The sequence below is a fragment of the Pangasianodon hypophthalmus genome, chromosome 20, assembly GCF_027358585.1.
Source record: "Pangasianodon hypophthalmus isolate fPanHyp1 chromosome 20, fPanHyp1.pri, whole genome shotgun sequence".
Taxonomy (NCBI): Eukaryota; Metazoa; Chordata; class Actinopteri; order Siluriformes; family Pangasiidae; genus Pangasianodon; species Pangasianodon hypophthalmus.
Window position 1 is genome coordinate 12,377,108 of NC_069729.1, and position 21,147 is coordinate 12,398,254.

General features: G+C 38.0%; 1 protein-coding gene across 2 annotated transcripts in view; it reads left to right on the forward strand.

Annotated features, from left to right (window-relative positions):
• The window catches only part of ephb2b (eph receptor B2b), a 147,786-nt gene extending 129,006 nt beyond the window's left edge, over window positions 1-18,780 (forward strand). For both annotated transcript variants that reach the window (XM_034314296.2, XM_026932640.3), the window contains exons 12-16: window positions 2,008-2,223; window positions 2,474-2,623; window positions 9,002-9,195; window positions 9,952-10,107; window positions 11,302-18,780. In XM_034314296.2, coding sequence (XP_034170187.1) covers window positions 2,008-2,223; window positions 2,474-2,623; window positions 9,002-9,195; window positions 9,952-10,107; window positions 11,302-11,410 — 825 coding nt within the window. In that variant the 3' untranslated portion in view covers window positions 11,411-18,780. The remainder of the gene's footprint in view (window positions 1-2,007; window positions 2,224-2,473; window positions 2,624-9,001; window positions 9,196-9,951; window positions 10,108-11,301) is intronic.
• Window positions 18,781-21,147: the final 2,367 nt, after the last annotated feature.

A 21,147-nucleotide genomic window follows, 5' to 3' on the forward strand; every position in this document is an offset into this window, starting at 1 on the left:
TATATACATACATACATATGCAAAGAAATGCTGTAGAGCAAAGATGCCTTCAAAATAATGAAATTAAATGTTTCTACATTTTAAAAAAACTATAAAAAGCAGTAAACAGTAATAAATGAAACAAAGTCAATATTTGGTGTGATGATCTTTTGCTTTTAAAAAAAAAATTGTAGTCTCAGGTACAATGTGTGCAGTTTTATAAGGAAATGAGCTGTAAGTGTTACTGAGCATCTTGCAGAAGCATCCACAGTTCTTCTGGAGACTTTGACTCACAGTTGCTTCTTATTTTTGCAGCAAAACCCAGCAGCCTTCATTATGTTTTTTGTCTGGAAAGTGATCTCTTAATATGTAATATGGTTGTAATATGCTGCCTTCTTTACTGACATATAAACATTTTTCTGCTACATTTAATTTTGTGCTGGAAAACTAATGTTTGGAAATCTAAAATGTTTTTGTACTGAATCAATAATGTAGAAGTCATCATATCATATATATATATATATATATATATATATATATATATATATATATATATATATATATATATGGTTCAGATATGACTGGTGATAAACATATGAACGTATAATCAAGAAAACCAGAACACGTACTTTGCTCCGGTTGTGGATCGAAATTAGTTTGGGCTAAGTGTCCCTTTAATTAAACTGTATGCAAACAGTGCAGGGAGATTAGAGTGGCGGTTTGTATTTGTGAAGGATTTGAAACTTATGAATAATTTATGGAAGTTAATTGCTGTGGAGGTTTGGAATGAGGGTGATAAATTAGGAGATGGCAGGGGCGTGAGGAGGAGTTCAGGTTGTTTAATGAGGAGGAAGGGTTTGTGTGAGGGTTTTAGTATGTCCTGTGAGGACTTCTTAGCAGCATATGCTAACAATAATAATTGCAGTATTAGCTTTAATTTATGTAACACCTGACTCTTTAGGTACATAGTGATTAACTTCACAAGCCAGACTTCTAGTTATTCTGGTTCCTATTATGAATAAACATGGCTTTTTTAACATGAAAAGGCCATTGGACTGACAAATTACATATTTCCTGTCACCCAATAGGACAGGAAATATACAATTATCTCACAAATAATATTTAAAGATGGGGAACGATAGTGACTACATCATGCTCTGAAATGCTCATACAGTGTTCGAAGGTGTGCACATCCAGTACATGGTAACCTCCCTGATTTTTAAGTTTGTGTAAGATTATTAATGAAACTGAGACATTATAAAACCAAAGCATAATGATACTTCACAACAATAATGACAAAAAAGACCACTGGAAATCAGAAAAAGTTCCCACATTTGAGATGTGGCCCAAAGAGTAGGGGAATGTATTACATTCTATACATTCCTCTACACATACATCTACATTACGCTTACAAATAGAGTATAATCTGAAAAAGAATAAATGTATTTTAAATTGTACGTATCTTGAGTTATCCGTGTAACCACCAATTGTGAAACAGTTTGGCTATTAAAAAAACAGTAAAAAGAGGCATATAAAAAATGGTGCCCCAAAACAAATGTAATACACAAACCACCAAACACACAACAAAAGACGGACATGTCTACACACTTGACCCGTGTCTGTCTGTCTACACAAAGCCTGCTGCTCTCATCTCCTGTGGCTCCTGTGGTGGGTCTGCAGATGGGTGCAGCTGGAGCCACAGCTGGGTCAAAGCAGCAGGAGCTCCTTCTTCAGGACTTTATGACAGTCTTGGAGAACAGCTGAAGGATTTATCAGGGCTCAGTATGGGACAGGCAACATCTGCTCTCTCATCCAACTTAGCACACACCAGAACGCTTTCTGTCTCTTAGAGTCATCCCCAAGCCTAGACCTAATTAAAAAAAAAAACCCACAGAGAAACTTATACCAGTACAGACGAATCCTGAAATCATCTGCTCTCATTCCCAAGCCCCTGTTGTGTTAACTGCTTAGGAACCATCCAAACTAGCCTGCATGATATTTAGATTTTTTTTTTTTCATATCCTACAGCAAAACGATGGGCAGTTCACTGTGATCCAGCTAGTAGGCATGTTGCGTGGTATTGCCTCGGGAATGAAGTACCTCGCTGATATGAATTACGTGCACCGCGACCTGGCAGCCCGGAACATCCTGGTTAACAGCAACCTGGTGTGTAAGGTGTCAGACTTCGGGCTCTCACGCTTCCTGGAGGATGACACATCTGACCCCACCTACACAAGTGCTCTGGTGAGAAGTCTTAATGATACTGTACTATATAGCACTTAGTCAAGTGCGTTTTTATGCACATTTTACGATAGACAAAATTCCTGCACTCAGTGCGACAAACAATTCAAAAGCAAATTTCACACTGATATCACACTGATAATCTTTTTTACTGTCTTATGATGTTTTTACAGTGTGATTTTTTTTCCCATTTAGTGAACTTCTAATGAGTATGTACTTTTATTCTCTCTGAAACTTTGATTCTGTGTGACAGGGTGGGAAAATCCCCATCCGCTGGACTGCACCAGAAGCCATCCAGTACAGGAAATTCACCTCAGCCAGTGACGTATGGAGTTATGGCATCGTCATGTGGGAGGTGATGTCCTACGGAGAGAGGCCATACTGGGACATGACCAATCAGGATGTATGTACCCAACTTTATCCTGATCCTATCCTATCCTGATCCTATTTTCCTACTATGGAATCTAGTAATTACTCTGTTTACACTGCTCTATATTGTTTTCAATGCTTCTGGAGCAGTCTTTATGTCCTTTATGTCCTTAACTTTATATCACTATAGTTTAAAAGCAGGGCTTTATTCGAGTATAGATGCAAAGAAATCCTCCTTGTAAAATGTAAAAATGTATACCTCCTTGTAAAACCAACATCCACTTTAGATTAATCTTCTGTGATAATATAATTATCTATATTTTAATTTAATCCATATTTGCGATTCACATACTGAGCTGCCTTGCATGTATCATGACTTCTTCTTGTCAAAACAACAAGCTGCATTCAGGGCACATGTTCAAGTACAGATGTTTGAGATTAATAGGGTTATTATTAATAGGGTTTTTTTTCAGTAACACAGTGGTTCTGACTAGTGTTAAATAGAGTTTATCAGTGCAGTGCTCTGAGGTGACTTCGTGGTTATTTTCTAATAAGGCACAGCTACAAAATTAATATATTGAGGCCACAAGATGTGTATTGAGGCCACTAATTAATATTTCAAGGTCACATCCTAAGTCTCTCATGGTCATGGATTGTGTAACTTGAGCCCACAAGTTCATTCTTGGCCTCCAGTTCATTATTTGGCAGGAACAGGCAAAAAGTCTATTCACTTTAAGAATTCTCTTAAGGTGACAAAGGGTAATGGTATATCCATGTTGCAATGCAAGTGACTCCTGTATGGTTTAATGCATCATTCCAATGTTGAAGTAAAGTGTAGTAGTAATCATCTCCATGCGTAGGTCACTGTGGTCTAAATCAATTGATCTCTCTTTCTCTCACTCATTTTAAAATACAATAGTTGCCACAAGATAAGTAGTTCGTGGCCACAAAATAGATCTTGGGAACCATAACTCTTTTAGTCTTTTTCTCTTTTTAAAATAAATTAATTGTTAACTTCCTCCAGAAACTGTATGCATTGTTTTCTAGAAACCCATGGCCTCAATATACTGTATTAATTCATGGTCACATACTGTATACTGTGTGTGTGTGTGTGTGTGTGTATATATATATATATATATATATATATATATATATATATATATATATATATATATATAATGTATGTATGTATGCATGTGTGGTATGTATGTGTGTGTTTGTCACACTAATTAGTCTACTTTAGCTAGCTGGTTTTCTCCGCTACTCAGACCCTGACCCAACACACATCATTTCATACATTTTTCATACAAAATGTATGAAAAAAAGATGCATTTATAAGTTGAGTCATAAAAACAATAAAGGTTTAGCCTAAAAATAGCCTTTTAAACATCAGGACCTGAAATCACACATTTGAATCACACTATTAGTTCACTACCTGTTCCTCATCATGATGTACTCACTTATACCAGACAGTCAGTGGGGTGTCTCAGTAGGACCCACGGCCTCTGTGTGAGTGATGGATAAGGGCAGTGCTGCAGTGTGGAATCAGAAGGGAAGGTAAACAGCAGCACTGGTGGTGCATCATAAATCTGCTGTGCACCATCTGAGGCTGAGACCCAGAGTCCTACTTCTGCTGAAACTCCATCAGTCTCTATAGGGTCTGCTTTATGGGACAAGATTAAACCTGCGGCCTGATCACTGTGTGGCGGTTGTAAAATTGCGTGACTGTATATAGACTGAAATGGAAAATTAATTTAAGCTGCTCGTCTTTAACCTTGTATCCTGTATCTAAACTGTGCCTAAGATATGATTCATTAAAACAGAGTAAGAATTGCATACAGTGGTGAAGCAAACACTAAAAACCAAACGTAAACTCCTCACGCAGTTACTTGTGAGCAAGAAATTTATTTCATATGCAAAGCACGGGGCTGTGCTAACTGTTCTTGCCCTTGACTGCAGCTTCCATTTGCAGCATCCCCCTGGGTGGCTGAGGGGAAAGCAAATTACGGGTCCAGATAATGAAAATAGTTTGAAACTGAAAGAGTGAACACTAATGTGCTAAGAGAGAGTGCAGATCTCAGCGGTTATCTTATTAGCAGCTCCAGATAGCGTTCCATTGCCCCATCGGGCTGTGAGTTGGAGGCAGCTGGATGAGATTAATCAGGCACTGAATGGAATTCTATAATGTCCTATATAATGAGCTAGAGCGTGGTGGGTCTAAAGCGGTCCCGAAACCTTTTTCTTCCACGGCTTTGGTGTGAATCTCGGCTTGTCTTTAGTTTACTGTGTATAGAAGCTAATGTGGTGCATCAAATCCACTCGAGTGACAACTCGACATTGACATAAGAAGCAGAGTGCACAGAGATGATGTCACTCACAGTACCGTGCAGGGAAAGGAGCTCGGAGGGTGGAAAACTGCCGTCTCTCATGATTACAGACATGAAGCAGTTAATACTGAGGATAAGACATAACTAAACACAGAGTGACACTGGGAATTTCCTTTTACAGCTTCCAGCACATTTTTCCTAACATAGAATTGAGTCAGCGTGTAAATTACTGAGTGTTTGATAATCATGTTTGGTCTGACAGTAATAGCATGCCTGAATTTGAGTGAAAACTGCAGAGGATGGAATCAGACTGCAGAAAATCAGAAAAAAATCAGTGTAAAACACTGCTGATTGGCAGGAGGGAACCCTAAAACTACACTGTATCTATTATCATTTATATCTCATTTACCATTCTCAGATGGAATAAATAAATGCAAAGCCATCACACAGTCCAATAGTTTATACGTGTTATATTTTTCTGTCTTATTTCAGATAGCAGCTATGTTCTCCTGATTAATAGCCTGTGTATGTGTGTGCATGTGTGTGTGAGTGATGATAAATTGCTTCCCTGGGTCCCCTTCAGACAGAGATAATGATCAGAGTGCATTTATGAAGAGAACAAATCAATCCTTGGTTTCTTGCAGTGAAGCAAGCCCCTGTTTGGCTCCCAGGCTCTTATCACTGCATAAGGACATGTAGTATACTTATATACAAACACACAGTGTTAGCATGTGTTAGAGTGATATACAACGTTCACTGTGTTGTGCTGAGTCTGAAGTTAAAGCATACAGTGCAAACTGTAATTAATTGGACGGTAAAATAGCATTCGTGACGCTGGTACATGGTTGCCACTTGGCAACTTTTGACTTATTGCAGCAGATTGATTTTTTTTTGTCTGCTGGTTGGAGATCGGCAGTTTTGCATACATTATTATCTCATTTGATTATTATATTGATGTTTTACAAGCCAAATAGATATCGTTTTGTAAATATTACAGTACATTTGACAATAGTAGTTATGATTTTGGAGTCTGATACAGGAGGTTTTGGGGGTTTCAGACTGGATTTATTGTCAATCCTGCACTGTTATGTTAGATCAAACATATTATACAATTTATTTTTATACATATTACAGTATTGTTGTACAGTAGGACTATGAAAAATGTCATTGTGACATTGGATGGAGAATGAGTTTGAGTTTTCTCGCAATACAAGTATAAATGAAGTATTAATTCCACTAAAGAATGACAGAATGAAGGTAAGTATTAGAAACAATCCGTGTCAAAACCAGTGTTTGGTGGGTCATTTCCAGCAAAATGTTCAAATTTTAAATTAGCTTTCATATTCTTTTTGGAACATTATGACTGTAATGAATTTTTTTGAATGAATTGCAAATATTATTTAATGTGGTGCCATTACTGTAAGTCTACTGTACGAGTTATTAATTATCACTAGTGTCATAAGCTCAGGCCGTTACACCAGTAACAGTAACACCACTGACAAGTTTCCAATAAAGATTTATTTTCCAAAATTCAGGAACAAATGTTCTTTTTAAATTATTTATCTTATCGAAAAATGTATTTTATTCTGCTAATTTACATATTTGATAGACCTCATACTACCATATTCTGAGAATCACACTGGTATGTTGAAATCACTGTTGAATTTTGCAATAGATAATAAACTGGCAGGAAAAGCACATTGCTGAACAGAATAGTTGAACAGAATGTAACCATCATTGTGTCAAAGACTACCATAAAGAGAAGAAATCACCGGAATGTTCTTAGACACTTTTATAACCTCTTACCTCTTGCCATATACCTCTGGTGAGCAGACAAAAAGACAGGCCAGATACAATTTGCTGGAAAAAAAAAAAAAATTGGATGATAGAACCTGTAGAGTTGTGGGACAGAGTCTTCTAGACAAATGAGATGACATTTAAACTCTCATAGAATGATGTAATGAGCGTCATTTTGGGAATTTAGGGGAAAAAATTCCGCTCGTGATCCAAAGAACACCACCTCATCAGTGAAAAATGGTGGCGTGAGCGTGTACGGCTGCTAGAGAAACAGGCTCATTTGTCTTTATTGATGATGTGTCTGCAGACGGTAGCACCAGGATGAATTCCTCAATATACAAGTGCATCTTAACTGCTCGGCCAAGTGCCTTAAAACTTACTTGGCAATTTACCTGGACTGAATCAAAGCAGTGATTTGCCTAAAAAGCAACTATGGAGGTTTATTTGTGGTTAAAAAGCGTAAAGTACAGTACTGTGCAATAGCCTTAGACACCCTAATACAAAATACAAATTTTGTCTTAAATGTTTATTTTATGACTATTGCATTATTGAGTCAATGAGGCAAACATTACTTTTCCAATGAAAAATTTAATGTTACAGGAAAATGTTTTTATGGCAGTAAAGAAAGCAACATATTACATAATACGCCACTTTTCAGGTAAAAAAAACAACATAATGAAGTCTATCCGGTTTTATCTGCAAAAACAGTAACAGGTATGACAGTCAGAGTCTCCAGAAGAATTGTGGCAGATTCTCCAAGATGCTCAGAAAAACTTACCAGCTAATTTCCTTATAAAACTGCACAAAGACAACTGTTGCATTTTTGAAACAGCAAAGAGTTGTCAATATGTAATATTGACTTTGTTTAGTTTATTACTGTTTACCGCTTTTAATAGTGGCTTTTTTATGTACAAATGTTTAATTTCATTATTTATGAAGGTATCTTTACTTTATAGCATTTCTTTGCATGTGCCTAAGACTTTTGCACAGTACTGTAAGTGCCAAATCAGTCTCTCAAGCTGAAACGTACTAGTGATTTATTTCGTTTACCGAGGGATACTGAAGGCTAAAATCTGCTAACATAAACATGAACTGAAAATGGCTGCGTTATAGGAATGTAAGAGGATCAACGGGTATCATCCAAGATCTCCAGTGATTTGAGTCATTTGTTGATCGCAAAGCATTTGAAATCATTAAAACATTAAATATGTTTTAATATTTTGTTTGTCTTGGTACATTGTTTCTTGAAATAGGGAACTGTGTATAAACAGGCATGTGATTTGTATATGCTTCTCCTAGTATTTATGAGTGTTTTCGAGAAGGCTGTTGTAAAGGATGTGATGTCAGCAGTAAATATCTAGAATTGAAACGGTAGGTCATGCTCACCCATAATCACAGTTTGCTTGACAAACTAAGTACTAGTCTTTTTTTCAAACACTTTGGAACATTTTTGAGGGGATGTAACATCAGTTTACGGTAATCCTGGATGCGGAAACAAGACATTATATAATTATAATTCTTTTTCTTTACTCCTACTGCCAAGACTCAAGGTCTCTTTAGAGTATAAAAAATAGAAAGAAATTGTGTTACAACAGTATGATAAAGTGGAGTAAATGAGAAGTGTATTGAGAAAATGTACGGTTTCATTTCAGTGTATAAACAAGACAAAGAAAACCAGCAGAGAGGTATAAAGTTTGTAATATTTTAGCTTCAAAACAGCAGAGACAGCCTAGTATCCACTCAGGCTCAGTAAAAGCCCACAAATCATCATTAAATGTCCACATTTGTCCTACTGCATTATATTATATAGCCACACAAAAACTCTGTACACTCCCTTGACCACACTTAACCTGCTGACCTCACACACACACACACACACACACACACACACACACATGCATGCATGCATGCACACACATAATTGAGTGCAGTTCCACTTTAGCCACTGTCTGAGAGTTTAAGAGGTTTGTGCCTGAGATGTAGGAAGCAAACACAAGGTTGGCCACAGATGCATAAAAATGGAGTAAAGCAGTTGTTTGGGTGGATGTAACTGTATTGCATGAGACGTTTGGACAAGTCTCTTGACTGGATTTTACAGGAGTTTTGCTTCAGATTTTTTGATCTGGATAATGGATAACTTTCTGGATAATGTCCATATCATACTTGAAATCAAATACTAGATGCCCACTTTCCACTATATAGTACGCGCTGTGTTCCCCTTCACTCCTGAACCCTAGGCCTTTTCAACATCTGCTAAAGATCCTGGACTTCTGTCTGTCTCCCTTCAGGTGATCAATGCTATTGAGCAAGACTACAGGCTGCCTCCACCTATGGACTGCCCCAGTGCTCTGCACCAGCTCATGCTCGATTGCTGGCAGAAGGACCGCAATAATCGTCCCAAATTCAGCCAGATTGTTAACAACCTGGACAAGATGATCCGTAACCCCAACATGCTGAAGGCCATGACACCTCTTTCTTCAGGGTAAGACCGTCAGTGATCATTTGCATATAACACATGAACATACACTGAGCCATTGCAGTGTTAGATATACTCACCGTGTAAAAGCTTGTTTATGAATATACAGTTACAGTGTGATATAAATGTTTGACACCTTTTGTACAGGAGCAAAAGACACCAAGATGTGGGTGTAAGTGCCTTTGCTGCATGTGGAAGGACTTCCAGTGCAAGAGAAACAAATAGATTGCTGTATACCATTTTAAAAATGATCTGAAATTATTTTTGAGAATGTTGCCCTCAGTCCTATGTATAGCCACCAATTTTGACCTAGTCTAGAGCCTAAGGAGTGGATATTTATGTACAGATTCATATATGAACCCACATATTCAGTGCAAGATATACTATATTCATATGAGAGATCTTTAAGTGCTAGTCCTTGTGCTGGCTAGTTCTAAACCTTTGGCCTTTCAAGCCATGTTTAACACATAAATGGATTATAACCACAGTCTGAATATTTGTTAAAAAAAAAAAATCTCTATAGAAAAAAGTTCTTTCTTTTCACCTCTGATTATGTCAGTGTAGCTCATGTTTTCATTTGGTTAAATGAAAATAGAGAGAGACTGTCCAGTTGCAAAAGTACAAACAAAAAGGGATTGAGAAGCAGTTCTCTGATCCGCATCAGAGAACGAGTGATATTTATAGAGAACAGCAAAGCAGACAGACTGCAGAATAAATACAATAACAAAATGTGTGAGGATGACCGCTCTTTGTTCTGCACAGCGTGCACTTGCCCTTGCTGGACCGCAGCATGCCTGACTTCTCCAGCTTCAGAAACGTGGACGACTGGCTGGATGCTATCAAGATGGGCCAGTACAAGGACAATTTCGCCAACGCTGACTTCACTAGCTTCGATCTGGTTTCACAGATGACAATGGAGTAAGTGCTATTGAAAGCGAGAGTAAGAGTGAGAGTGAAATAGAGAGAGCGAGAGAGAGAGAGAGTTATCCATTTAAATCTCCAGACTCCTGCCACCTTGCCTCCAGTCTCACTGACTTACTTTCTGCAAAGCTGGCTGAAGTGATCATAATGTCAGATCTGCAAGGTGGCATGGCTGCAAGTGTGTAAAAAGGACCAATTAGAGGAGATTTCAGCTTGAGTCATTTCCTTGGTTAACATCAGCACCGAATTCTGATACCGTAAGCAAGTTGTACACAGCTATCAGTACTGCACGTTTACATTATTGTGCATTTAATAATCGCTGCTCACTCTGTTAGAAGTATGTGATTTTTGTTAATACAGATTACAATGTATTGATGAAAAGATAGTGATTCTTGATATGCCAGTGTGGACTTTGTTGTTGTTCTTCACATCCATGTTTGGGTAATTCCACAAGCAAAGTCTTCTGAAGCCTGCATTCCATAAGGACTTACAGTCTAGACCCTTATAGTCTAGATGAATGTCAAAATCAGACAGCCCTATGGCCCTATAGACCCTTTCTTTGTAACACGCACATTAAGTCCACATGTCTGCAAGTCCGGAGAAAACTGAAGGTGAAAACATTCCCAAAGTTAGCAGACCTCTTGGTTTTTCCATTGTTACCCCATTTGGAGTTGGTGTTTTTTTTTAGTATGAATAATACTTTTGTTGTATTCTCTGACATCGTTCATGATGACATGTAAATATATTCTGGGAATCTGGAACTCGTCTTACTAATCATGGTTGTCATGAAATGAATATACTGCCACTAAAAAACCCTGCTTTCAGAGATGTTTAGTAAATATTTGCTTTAAAAACTTCATTGTTCTGAGCATTTCTACCTCAAGTCCCTACAAGAAATATGAGCCACAGTGATGCTCTGTCAGATTCCCTTCTCCTTATATCACTGGCTTTGATACCTGCACAAACCAGACACACATCCCAACAAAAACAAAGACATGCCGTTGTTTTAAACTTATCTCCCAGCAGCCGATGGGGATCATGCTTGGAAGGAGTCCATTTAATTTTGAGCTGACATGCTGTGTTTATTTTGGCATGGGAGTGGTGGTTTATGTAGAAGCACTACATGTTTTGCTGATATCTTTGCTGATGTGTGTTTGTGTGTGTTTGTGTGTGTTTGTGTGCGCTTGGCAGGGACATCCTCAGGGTGGGAGTGACTCTAGCAGGTCACCAAAAGAAGATCCTCAACAGCGTGCAGATGATGAGGGCGCAGATGAACCAGATCCAGTCGGTGGAGGTTTGACCTCCAGGCCTGATCCTGCACACGGAGGCAGGAGGGACAAGTGGACAGATGGAGGTGGATGTGTGCTGAGCCTGATTTTTCCCTCTAGGCCACCATTTTTTCCAAGGGAATCTCCTCTGGTCCTCTCTTCCTAACCCTGCCCTCCATGTTCTCCCCATTCCCCTACAAACCACACAGCCAGCCTTTTGGGCTCACACTGCGAAAGTGTCGTCCCACAGAAATCGACAACACTTCTGCCCCATCCATCAGTTGTTTCAACTGCCAAAACATAGCAAGGAGGAATTTTCACCAACCAAGAGCATGCACATCTTCTTGCTCTTACTTCCTTACGATTAGTCCTTTTATTTTTTTTTTTGTCATCTATGTTCTTTCTAATGATTTTACTAAAGATTTTTTAAAGAAAAAAAAGCTACATGAACAGAAAGATCTATATGATATATATAGATACGTGTAATATTGTAGATGGATTTCACTGAAAGGCTACCCTTTAAAAGGGCAAAGTACAACGAAAAGAAAGGTACAACACCATGCAATGTGCTCTGTTATTCTACTTTATTGTGGAAATCATTCAATAGGAATATTGACTACCTGCTCAGAGGCTCCAAATGGAAGAAACCATGGAACCATAATCCCTGTGCCATCATTGAAAAGGCAGAGAAAAGGAGATGAACACCATGAAATGGAAACTTCCTCTTGACTGCCACAAAGAAAAAAAAAGACACTTCTGTTATTTAGTTGTTTGAAACATCCGTAGCAAATACAAAAAACAGCAACAAAAAAAAGTCTTCTCTCCTAAATAGTAATCTCGTTGACAGTGTTGACTTTGTAATGAAGATTTCCTCTGCTTCCAGTCACCATGGGAAAAAGACCATTATTTTTTTTCTTTTTACAGACGTCATAACCTGCCAAATAGGACATCGTTCTGTCCTACCTCATAGCTCGTAGGTCCTTCTGTACATATCAGATGCGCTTGACATCGGGACATCATCAATGTAGTCACCAAGTGCGTGACTGTTTTCATTCAGGCAATGATGGGGTTAATATGATTGTTCATTTTGTGGTTTTCCCCTATTTTAAATCAAATGTTTGTTGTGGGTTTTATTAATTTAGTACATGAAACATCATATATTGATTCCCTTCAAATATGTAGATATAAAGGAAATTGCTTAGGGTTTTTTTTTTTTTTCATTATTATTATTATTAATTTACGTTTTACATAGAAGGACCTTGAATGAACATAGGTTTTGAATTTTTTTTACACAGTTTCGTCTTCTAAGAGCTCAGCATAGCATTAAACAATCAAATTAGGAGGTCCTTTTCAGAATGACATGGCGTTTTCCACTGGGACGGTACCGTGTACACAAGCATAGTGTTATAATGATTCCAGTGGCCATGGCATCATTATTATTGTAAAATGGTACTGTTAGAACACTCAATAAGTGGCTAAATCACTTAAGAACAAGAGGATGAGTACTATGTTTTAAATGTGGTTTGTTTGACTGGACAGAGAGCTAACAGACACTCATAGACATCCCCTAAACAGTGTCTCCAATGGTACTCAAGATTTCTGCCTTTTTACCAACATGAAGAGCATAAAACATCAAAAACGTGTAAATATCCATGTAAGAAATACGTGTTGGATTTTAGTGTACAGAATTTTTTTGTTGAAAATGAATGAAGAGCTGTTAAATCTGGGCCTTTTTTCTATTAGAGAGAGACGATTGGGACTGTGGGATCCATCCTTTAGAATGGTCATAGTGAGCAGTGCGGCAGATACTGAAGAGACACGAAAACCACAGACACCTCCAGCTGTGCTACATGATGTGTGTGTGCGTGTGTGTGTGTCCTGGCATGGAGGTCACTTGTGGTTAACAGTGCTCAATTACACTTTGTCTAGCTCAGCTCACCAGAGACTTCCTCCGCTCCATAACCTCAGGGTTGACGTACATCTTTAATACATTTAAAACCCCTCAGTACAGCACAGCTAGTCACTTCAACCACACTACAGTTCACATAAGCTCAGTTGGCTGATTCAGTGCTTCGAGTGGAGCAATGTGAACTGATTAATACAGCACAGTGCTCATCTGGCGCCGATTTTCTGACCACAGATGCATCAAAGCCGCTTCTGCTGTGCATCTTCATTTGTTCCCATTACAAGAATTGTTCCACAGAAATATCTGCTTATCTCTAGTGCTATCATGCTGTGTTTATATATCCTGTAGATGGCCATATCTCCAGTAGGCATAAGTCGCAGGTTTAATTCCCCGTCCTGCTTTTGATCAATCCCATTTCTCCGTTTTCATCATTCCTTTTGTCTATCCAGGCCTCTTTTTTTTCCAGGAAGAGATTATTATTTATTTAATACGTGACTACCAGGATTTTGCCTACAGTGGTTCCATGAATCAGCGTGACTTTTTAATGGGCTGATGGATAGAGACACAGATTATCTCTTCCGAACTTTCTGAAATTCTTCACTGATGCCACACTTTTGCAAGACCCTTAACTCCTGCTCCAGTGCTCCAATATTTAATGGCATCTCAGTCTTCCTTCTTCTTTCATTCGTTCTCTTGTCTCTGTTTGCATACCAAATCACAATTTGCATTAGAAAGAAGAGTGTCTGCATTATGTTTGAATTTCAGTTGCATAGTGAAAGTGATAGGGAGAAAGTAATCTGAAGACTGTTTGCTGTTGTAATAAATCAGTGGAAGTGCAGTGTGTTTACCGGCTGTAGTATTAACGGCACTTCAACGTCTGAAAAGTAATGCAGCTTTTATCACCCCTGTTTAATACACTTCTAAAAAAATGCACTGCTTTTGAAATGAAGGGAAATGACATTTGAAGACTTTTCAAAAGTCATACATTCAGGGGCTTAGGGTTTATGTTCATTTGCATAGAATTATGCTGTTTCAAGGAAATAAGGAAGACTCACTGCAAAAAATATAAAAGTGAACATATCTTGATTGGTAAGAGAATGCAATCTAATATTTCTCATTATCAGACAACAATAAAACAAACATATAAGCTTTATAATCATGTTTCTAGACATTTTTACTTATTGGAAGCCTCAAATGGTCTTGTGTTTTTGGTAGACAATCAATTCTTTCTAGAAATAAAAATAAAATAAAATAAATCTCCAAAAGTTCTTGTGATAGTGGCAGATAGTGTTACCACTTTCTACAAGTAAAATAATGAAAATAAAAAATTTGAAATGGTTTTTTTGTAATGTTATTTGTTATTGCTTCTTATTTCAATTATTTATTTCTAGGGGGGAAAAACAATATTATCTGCCAATAGCTCTGGTCCATTTCAAGCTTCAGATGTCTAGAAATAGGATTCATATTTACGATATAGGAGATATTTCCCATTAGGAGATTACGATAAACCACTATGTGCTTTATCGTAATCTCCTAATGGGAAATATAAGATGATTTAAGTATAGTAAAGATATTTTCACTTGATATCAGTGCAAGTGTCTCATAATTTTGTGGTGCTTTTTGCGGGTGAAAATATGACCACACAGGATTCTGATATCATTACAGAAAGGTTTGGGTTTGAAAGAGTTTTTTTTTTTCTTTCGAGAAGATTCTAGCAGGTTGTTAGCTACATATGACTGTGTTATACAGTGTGTATTGCCACGGTGTAAAGGTACACCTTATGTGAGGCTCAAACCACTTTGTAACCACAAACTAATTTGTGCTCTTTAAGCCAGACACTGTCCTCAGGCACAATGTGAGAGTGCCTTTCTCCAATATTTAGTCTTTTTCACATCAGATGCTTCCATTTGTAACTTATCCTGTATTGGCTCTGCTCTACATTATTCACATCCCTTTAAAGTCCCGTTTTTTGCTAAACCCATTAATCAGCAGAGGAGTCCATAACCCATATTCTCTTTAAAAACTCTTTCAGTTCTTATGCGCTAAAAAACAGACTCAGTATTTACACAGGCACATTGAATCTTAACGGTACAGAATATTTTCCTCCCATTGTGTTTTTCAATACTAGAACTGAAGTTTAGATCTCTGCAGGAGTCCAACTGCTTCGTCCATCTTTCCGTTTCACATTCTGTCCATCCCCGATTTACCAGAATGCTATGTAAACTTCGAAGTTGTAATAAATGAGATGTGATTGTAAGAGAGTGAAAGAATATCATGCAGAGCAAGTAAGTGATTCGTATTGGCCGTTTCATTGGATTGTCTGAGCGCAGAACCATAACATACAGACGGTGGAATGTTTAGGTTATTTGTAATGTCACGCTAGTCAGGCTGAGGCCTCAAAAGTTGATCGGCAAGATATCATGTGCTCAACTCAGTGGCATGTGTATACAAACTAAACAGCCACATGTCACACAGCAGTTATTAAAATAACTAACAGAGTCATTCAGGTGGTGACAGTTGTGCTGTGTGTACATCTTAACCACCAACGATTCTCCTCTCTCACCGCTGGCAAGTTTAATCATGACTGCCGTGGCACTCTGCTCAGTTTATAAGCCTTTTTGCTAAAAGCTGAGAGCGACAGCAAGCTGTGAACGGCATATGCTCTCGTTCTCTGCAGAACCATTCACCAACTGTGTGCCAGTTGTAAAATGCAAGCGAAAGACCATTTTGTCTCAGTGTTACAATGAGCAGTGAATGTAAACACAAGATGTCCCTGGCTCCTTCTGTCGCTCTCTCTCCCTGGTGTGGCCCGTGTCCTCCAAATATGGTCCAAAGTGTTCAGGAGAGAAAATGGCTCCTAAATGTGGAGCCGTTGCCCGTAGAATAACTGTGCCCTCTGGTGTCTGGATGGCAATACTGCAGTATGGCTGTGATGGAGCTTCCCTGTGTCTCAGCCCTGATCCTGCATGCAGGACAGGGGACAGTTCTCCCTCTGACAGGCAGGGCTCACGTAGAGCTCTGTCCACCCTGACCACTGTGACACACATGGGAGGTCCTGTTTTTGATGTATAAAATGTACATTTGACTGTAACCCTGTGAATGATGTAACAGTTTCATTATTTGTAATATTGTTATCGGTTTATTTTCTAAAAATGCAGAAAAAAAAGCCCAACTCGACTCTCCTCATTAAAAGTGAAATGAGATCTGTTATAAACCTGTGTCTGATGTCACTTTCTTACATCAATTTACATTTCGGGCTTTGTTCCTGGATTTCCTGGAAATGTCACTTCAGTGATTAGAGACCCTGTGATCTTGTCTGCATCAGTTTACGCCTCACAGGAATGCCACAACAGCTTTTGTGCTAGCGTCCCTGTGTGCTTTTTGGGTGGGGGTTTGAACTCCACTAGTCCACCCCTCCCTCACGCTGGCCTCCAACGTCTACTCACATCTCTCTCCACTTTCCACCCCTCGTTAGCGGCTAGACGTGTGAAAGCCTGCTGACCCCTGAGTAACCTCCCCAAGAGTGGCATGCCTGATAAAAAAGGCGAAGGCTAAGCGAGTTCAGGAGTTCACCATCGGGAACCTGATGACAGTCCAACAGCTCTTCTGGTTTAATCCAGCCCACCCGTGTGCCCCCTTTTTACGCCCTGTTAAACACCACAAGCGGCAACAGCAAAGCCGCCAGATCTTTAGCATGTTGTAGAGATTGTAGATCTGGCTGATTGTCCACCTGAGACAGCTCTACTGGAAAAGCCCTTGGATTAGTGAAAAAGATCACGTTTAACACAGAGTGATTTATAGCGGAGAAATCACCCTCACACAACCTGCCATGCAAAACATTTAGCACAAGACTACTTTTTTCCATACACCATTTCTTGTCAGGATCATTTTTAAGAGATTGCGTCTCGGTCAAATTCACACCGAAAGGAAATTGTAAACCTAACCGAGCAGTGATCATAAGTTTCCCTGTGTGATTCTCTTCTTTTGAATAGCTGCTAATAGTGCTCCCTGCTATGTAATCATCACTGATCAATGCTCGGGCGCCTCCATTGTCGCACATGTGCATCCTGCAGACACTTAATAGCAACTATGGACAATTAAAGAGCAATCAGCAGCGCTTTGGACTGTGATGGCTGTAGAGTTTGCCTCCAATTCAACCATAAGGTGCCTTTGGCAAGCCAGCTATAACTGTGGATGATCATTTGTCATTGGTGAAAAATGTTTAGCCTGTAATGAGTAGTTTTTTCTGGCTTGCTCGGTTCCCTGTGATGCTTTGAGCCTGTCGTCCCCTGCCATTAAGAAACACTTTCGAATCCTCTGATCTGCATAACAGCAGCTTTGCAGTTCTGTAGTCAAAGCACAATGCTAATTAATCATGGGATCCTTATTTTATTCTTATTAACTCTTTTTTTTTTTCTTACATAGGGCAGACTTTTGCAAAAGAGAAGCAATCATTTTGTTTCTGTTACTTGGAAACATGGCTTAAATGTAATATAATGATAATATAGCATAATGTATTCATCTATGATGCTTCATCAGTTCTACTTCATCAGTTCTACAGTTTTATTCAATGTCCAAATCGTATAATAAACACAGTCCAGTAAATGTTCCAGCCCAGGGTAGGCATTTCAGAGAGGCAAGTACAAGGTCAAATCAAGAAGTCTGGCAGTAGGGCTTAGACCAATTTTATAATGTCTGCCTCTAGGGAAAGCCAACAAAACTGTATGTTTTACAGTGCGCATTAAGACAGTGCAATAACAGGCCGTCTTTATTTCAGATTCGGTTCCACGTTCAGCCTACAGGATGCGGTAGGTTAGGGCGTAGACCGTTTCCTTGTTTCAGTGATAGCAGTTGTTCACCCACATTTCATGGAACTGTGGAAAATGTTGGCTTTGGCACAACTGTATATAATTGAGATGGAACATAAGATGGCACTCTGTCAGCTGAAGCCTTTCAGTCTTTTTCATGGTTTTCACAAAAAAAAAAAAAAAAAAAAAAGGCCTTACAGAAGATGTCTATGGTACGCTGATGTTACAAGAAGAACTTCAGTTTGAACACAAATGAGTAAATCAAATAAAGTGATTAATAATGAATATCATGAACAAGTAAGTAAACTGACATTTTCTACTAAAATATTCATCTGTAACTTTGTTCATTTTTAAAGTAAATATTGCTGATTTCTATTGACTCCTACAATAAATTTACAAATATTCATTATATAAATTAATCATTAAAATAATGTTATGCAGTAAGGATATCTGGGGGGAATTTTAATTAACTGTTTTTCCAATTATTTTTCATAATTACCCCATTATGCATTCACTAAGCTTACTGAACAACAATAATGAATATATTTGGCAACAGTTTGTCATTATTATTGTTTTTGTTAATGTTATTATTGTGAAAACAGCAACTGTACTTGATTTTTTAAAAAGGGCACTACATGAAATGCTGTCACTGTTTTTAGCAAAAGTAATTTAAATTCCTTTTCATTAAATGAATATAATACTGGTCGGGTTAATGCATGTTTATGTATATTTGTGTAATGAATGTGTGGTTTATTATTTACTTATAGTCATTCTAATTTATAGAGTTATATAGTTATTTTCATGTAGTTATTTATTATTATTATTATTATTATTATTATTATTATTATTATTGTTGTTATTATTATGATTATTATTATTATTATTGATACAGTTCCCAATTAAGATGTATCATATAAGATTATAAGAAATACAATTTACACTTCTAAGAGAAGAGATATTTTGTTTAATCTACTTTAACTCCTTTAGCTTTGCACACACTTTAAGTCGTTGAAAAGAATTATATGCGTATAGGAGAGAACTCGTACCAGATCAAATTAGAAAAATGGCAAAGGCATAAGAGAAAATAAATGACTCCAGCACTGGACCTGAACCTAAAAGGCAAGTAGTGTAGCAGGTTTCTCATTGTTCAGTTCGTCTTACCTTCCAGCTACAGTTATATGAAAAAAACACGCATCACAGCTGTTTTTGTTAAGAAAGCCAGTGAATTATAGAGTTCATGCTGCTTATACAGTAAATGGTATCATAATCTGCACGTGTTCATGTTTTTTCCTGAGTCATTGCACATTCCTTTTTAAAAAGCACACTATAAACATTTAAAACAAAGCCGCTGTTTGATGGTGATCTACATAGACAGGTCGACCTCATCTACTCCACACATCACTCATTTTCAATCATTTTGCATTTCTCAGAATGTAACCCCAGACATGTACTGTATCATTTCAAACTGTAGTGAAACTCTTAATGCAGCACAGATAGCCAAAATCTTAGCAGTTCATTTTCAGCAAATTTGTCCCAGACGCAAATTTGGCTCCAGCACACAAGCAGAGCAAGAAAGCAGACGCCAGTGACACAGGCTTAGGATGGTGGGACAGGAATCATCCTGGAGGAGGTCTAAATCTGATGTGTTCTGCCATTTATTATACTGATATTTTCACTGATTAAGCAAAACAATATGAGCAGGAAAAAAGTAATGTTTAGAGCCATTTTAAAACTTATCTCCTAAACTGTGAGTTATACAACTTATTGTTATTATTATTAGTAGTAGTAGTAGTAGTAGTAATAGTAGTAGTAGTATTTTCTCTCCAGATTCATCAGGAGCAAAAAAAAAAAAAAAAACATTATATTATAAGCATAATCTTAATAATATGTAAAATATTATTTCGGAATAATATATATTATTACTCCTCTTACAGTTTTTGCATGACTTTTACATGACAAAATGATTATCAATAATTCAATTTTATTTGTGTAGCACTTTTAACAATTTTAACATTGTCACAAAGCAGATTTACAGAAATAAATACATTCAAATTAAATTAAATCAAAAGAAATTGTAAATGTGTGAATTCTATGTGTGTGAATAATTATTAAAAACACCATATTTTTTTTATCATGGTGCCATTATGCAGAAAGGCCATTGGAGTGTTAAGGGCCCCCCCTTGTGGAGAACCTTCAACTTGCTAAACTTAAGTGAGGCTGATGTATGTGTTGAAGCAGGTTGGTGAGAGAGTGAGTGAAACAGTGAGTGTGAAAGAGTGTGAGTGAAAGAGTGTGAGTGAGTGCCCTGATGTAAAAACAAGCTCGGCCTGACCAGCTCCTACAACACAACCCGAGCTCTTCAGCTGGTAGATGGAACAGTTTACAGCTACTGACACAACATCATAATCATAAACAGGTTGTTTTAAAAAATGACACAATAAGGCAATAAGAAAACGTTTATTGATCAATCTGGCGGGTAATAAGGAAGTTAATAGTAATAAGGAAAATAAATGACCAGCTGGCAAAGATGGTCAACCAAATTAAATAGCTCAGCCTGTGTTTTGAGGGAGTGGGTAACGGAAAGGGAGTGAGTGAGTGGGTGAGTGAACGAGTGGGTGAGTGACAGAATGAGTGAAAGGGAGTGAGTGAGAGAGTGAGTGAGTAAATAACTGACAGAATGAGTGAGAGGGAGGGAGTGAGTTATGGAAAGGGTTTGAGTGAGTAAGTGAGCGAGCGAGCAACTGACTGAGTGAAAGGGGGTGAGTGAGTGAGTGTGTGAATGAGTGAGTGTGGGAGTGAATGAGTGAGTGGGTGAGTGAGCAAATGAGTGTGGGAGTGAATGAGTGAGTGAGTGCATGAGTGAGTGAGTGTGAATAAATGAGTGAGTGAATGAGTGTGTGTGTGTGAGTGAATGGGTGAGTGAATGAGTGTGAGTGAGCAAATAAGTGAGTGAGTGAATGAGTGAGTGGGTGAATGAGTGAGTGAATGAATGTGTGTGTGTATGTGAGTGAATGAGTGATTGGGTGAATGAGTGAGTGCATGTGAATGAATGAGT